This window comes from Amphimedon queenslandica, unplaced genomic scaffold (assembly GCF_000090795.2).
Source record: "Amphimedon queenslandica unplaced genomic scaffold, v1.1 AMPQUscaffold_12967, whole genome shotgun sequence".
Taxonomy (NCBI): Eukaryota; Metazoa; Porifera; class Demospongiae; order Haplosclerida; family Niphatidae; genus Amphimedon; species Amphimedon queenslandica.
In genome coordinates, this window is record NW_003546797.1 from 1 (window position 1) to 2,089 (window position 2,089).

Consider the following 2,089-nt stretch of genomic DNA (forward strand, 5'->3'; position numbering starts at 1 on the left):
TCATACCACCAACACTGGACGGGATATACTGGAATGATAATAGTTAGTGACAGTTATACTATTAGTTATTATCTTACATTGATGTGGTTTTGCGATAAGTTGAATTCAGTCAAACTCTGCAACCTATTAATGATAACCACACCTACTAATTAACAATGACTCCACCCATCAATTAATAAACTAACTATTGCCCACAGTACATATAATACCACTGATATAGGGATTCACAGGCACACACACACACACATTACAAGTGATAATCAGTACAGTACCATATTAGTACAGTACACTAGTGGTACAACATACCCTCCTATTGACTCAGGGAGGAACATTAACCTGTTACTGGAGACATTACACACCTTTAAACTCTTTAAATAACCTAGCAACAAACAAACAAACAAATAAACAAATAAACAATAATAGCAACAACAACTAACCAAAGGACACAGGTAGTTGGGTGAGAAGGTTATTCTGGAGGTAGAGGTCGGTCAGTGATGATAGTAGTCCAATGGAGTGTGGTAGGTCCATTAGTCTATTGTCTGATGCTTCAATGAAGGAACACTTCTTCAACCCACTCATCTCCTCAGGGAGAGATATCAAACTATTCATGTCAATCCACAGCTCCTCTAATGACTGGAGACCACCAACCACAGGAGACTGAGGGAGGAGGAGGAAAGCAATAACAATACATTATATACTAGGAGCTGCTGCTGCTGCTGGTGACTTACTATATTCTCAAACTCATTGCAACCAATGTCTAACCGCTCAAGATACTTTAACTGACCCAACGACCTGAAGGAGAGAGAGAGGGAGGGAGAGAGGAGGGGGAGTGGAGGGTGTTTGTAAGTGGATAGGTGTTCCAGATTCATAATTGTAAACAATTAATTATAAGAAGTTTTAAAAGGAGAAGTGAAGCCCCATACTACCACTCAATATCATTCCCATATAGTACAACCTATAATGTATTAATAATGATATATATGGCCTGATGTACATGTATGTTCAAACACTAACCTAATAATGATCATTATTAGTAAATATTACATACCAACTGCTTATAAGAGTTCTATTGTACTACTATACACTCATTGATGCAATCAATAATGATCAATACTATAGTCTATAATGCTACTATTACTGATGTTATTCTTATGTCCATTGACCATGATTCTGTGTGTGTGTGTGTACGTGACTGTAGTTCACTTACTCTGGTAGTGACATCAGGTGGTTCTCTCTCAGTTCCAGGCTGACCAGTTTACTGAGACTAGTAACAATAAGAGGGTGTGGTCAATTACATTCATTAATTATTCATAGACTATTACATTACTTTGAACACTCAACTAACATTAATCATACAATGAACTCTAAAATTCCAACAAAACCACACCCAATGAATACTAGTACATTAATAAGCAGTGTCACAGTGGTATATGCAGTGATGGAACTACCAGTAAACCAGGCTATAGCTATAGAAGAGGTTGAGTTAATTGAAGTCTCTCTCTCTCCTCTAACTGACAATACATTGTGATGGTCTAGTGATACTTACTGTCCGATGTTGACTGGTAGAGTACCCATGTCACATTCATTAGCAAAGAGGAACCTCAACTGAGCCAGGGAGACTATACCATCACACAACCTAATGATGATATATTAATAATCTATTATTTATTGATGGTGTTGTTGATGCAGCTAATATCAGTGAATGTGTGTTGATTCTGTTTATACACTAACTAAATTAGAAGTACATATAAATACATATTTAACACCATCATACACACCACAACACAGTACAGTATACAGTGTAGTACAGTACAGTATATAGTACAGTACAGTACAGTACAGTACAGTATAAGTACAGTACAGTACAGTACAGTATAAGTACAGTACAGTACAGTACAGTATAAGTACAGTACAGTACAGTATACAACACAGTACAGTATACAGTACAGTACAGTAGAATACAATACAGTACAGTACAGTATACAGTACAGCATACAGTACAGTACAGTATACAGTACAATACAGTACAGTACAGTACAGTATATAATGATTAGTGTATGTGTGTGTTCATACAGTTCACCTTCCAATT

At 36.6% G+C, this 2,089-nt stretch overlaps 1 protein-coding gene across 1 annotated transcript; it reads right to left on the reverse strand.

The window, feature by feature from the left end:
• Positions 1-6: 6 nt before the first annotated feature.
• LOC109586017 (leucine-rich repeat-containing protein 1-like) lies at positions 7-1,632 on the reverse strand (the record flags this gene model as incomplete). The annotated part of the gene is made up of 7 exons (XM_020002183.1): positions 1,547-1,632; positions 1,208-1,264; positions 729-792; positions 438-657; positions 307-379; positions 78-123; positions 7-28 (listed from the first exon to the last, which is right to left on the reverse strand). Coding segments are annotated over exons 1-7 (511 nt in total), but the record flags the coding sequence as incomplete, so codon positions are not given.
• Positions 1,633-2,089: the final 457 nt, after the last annotated feature.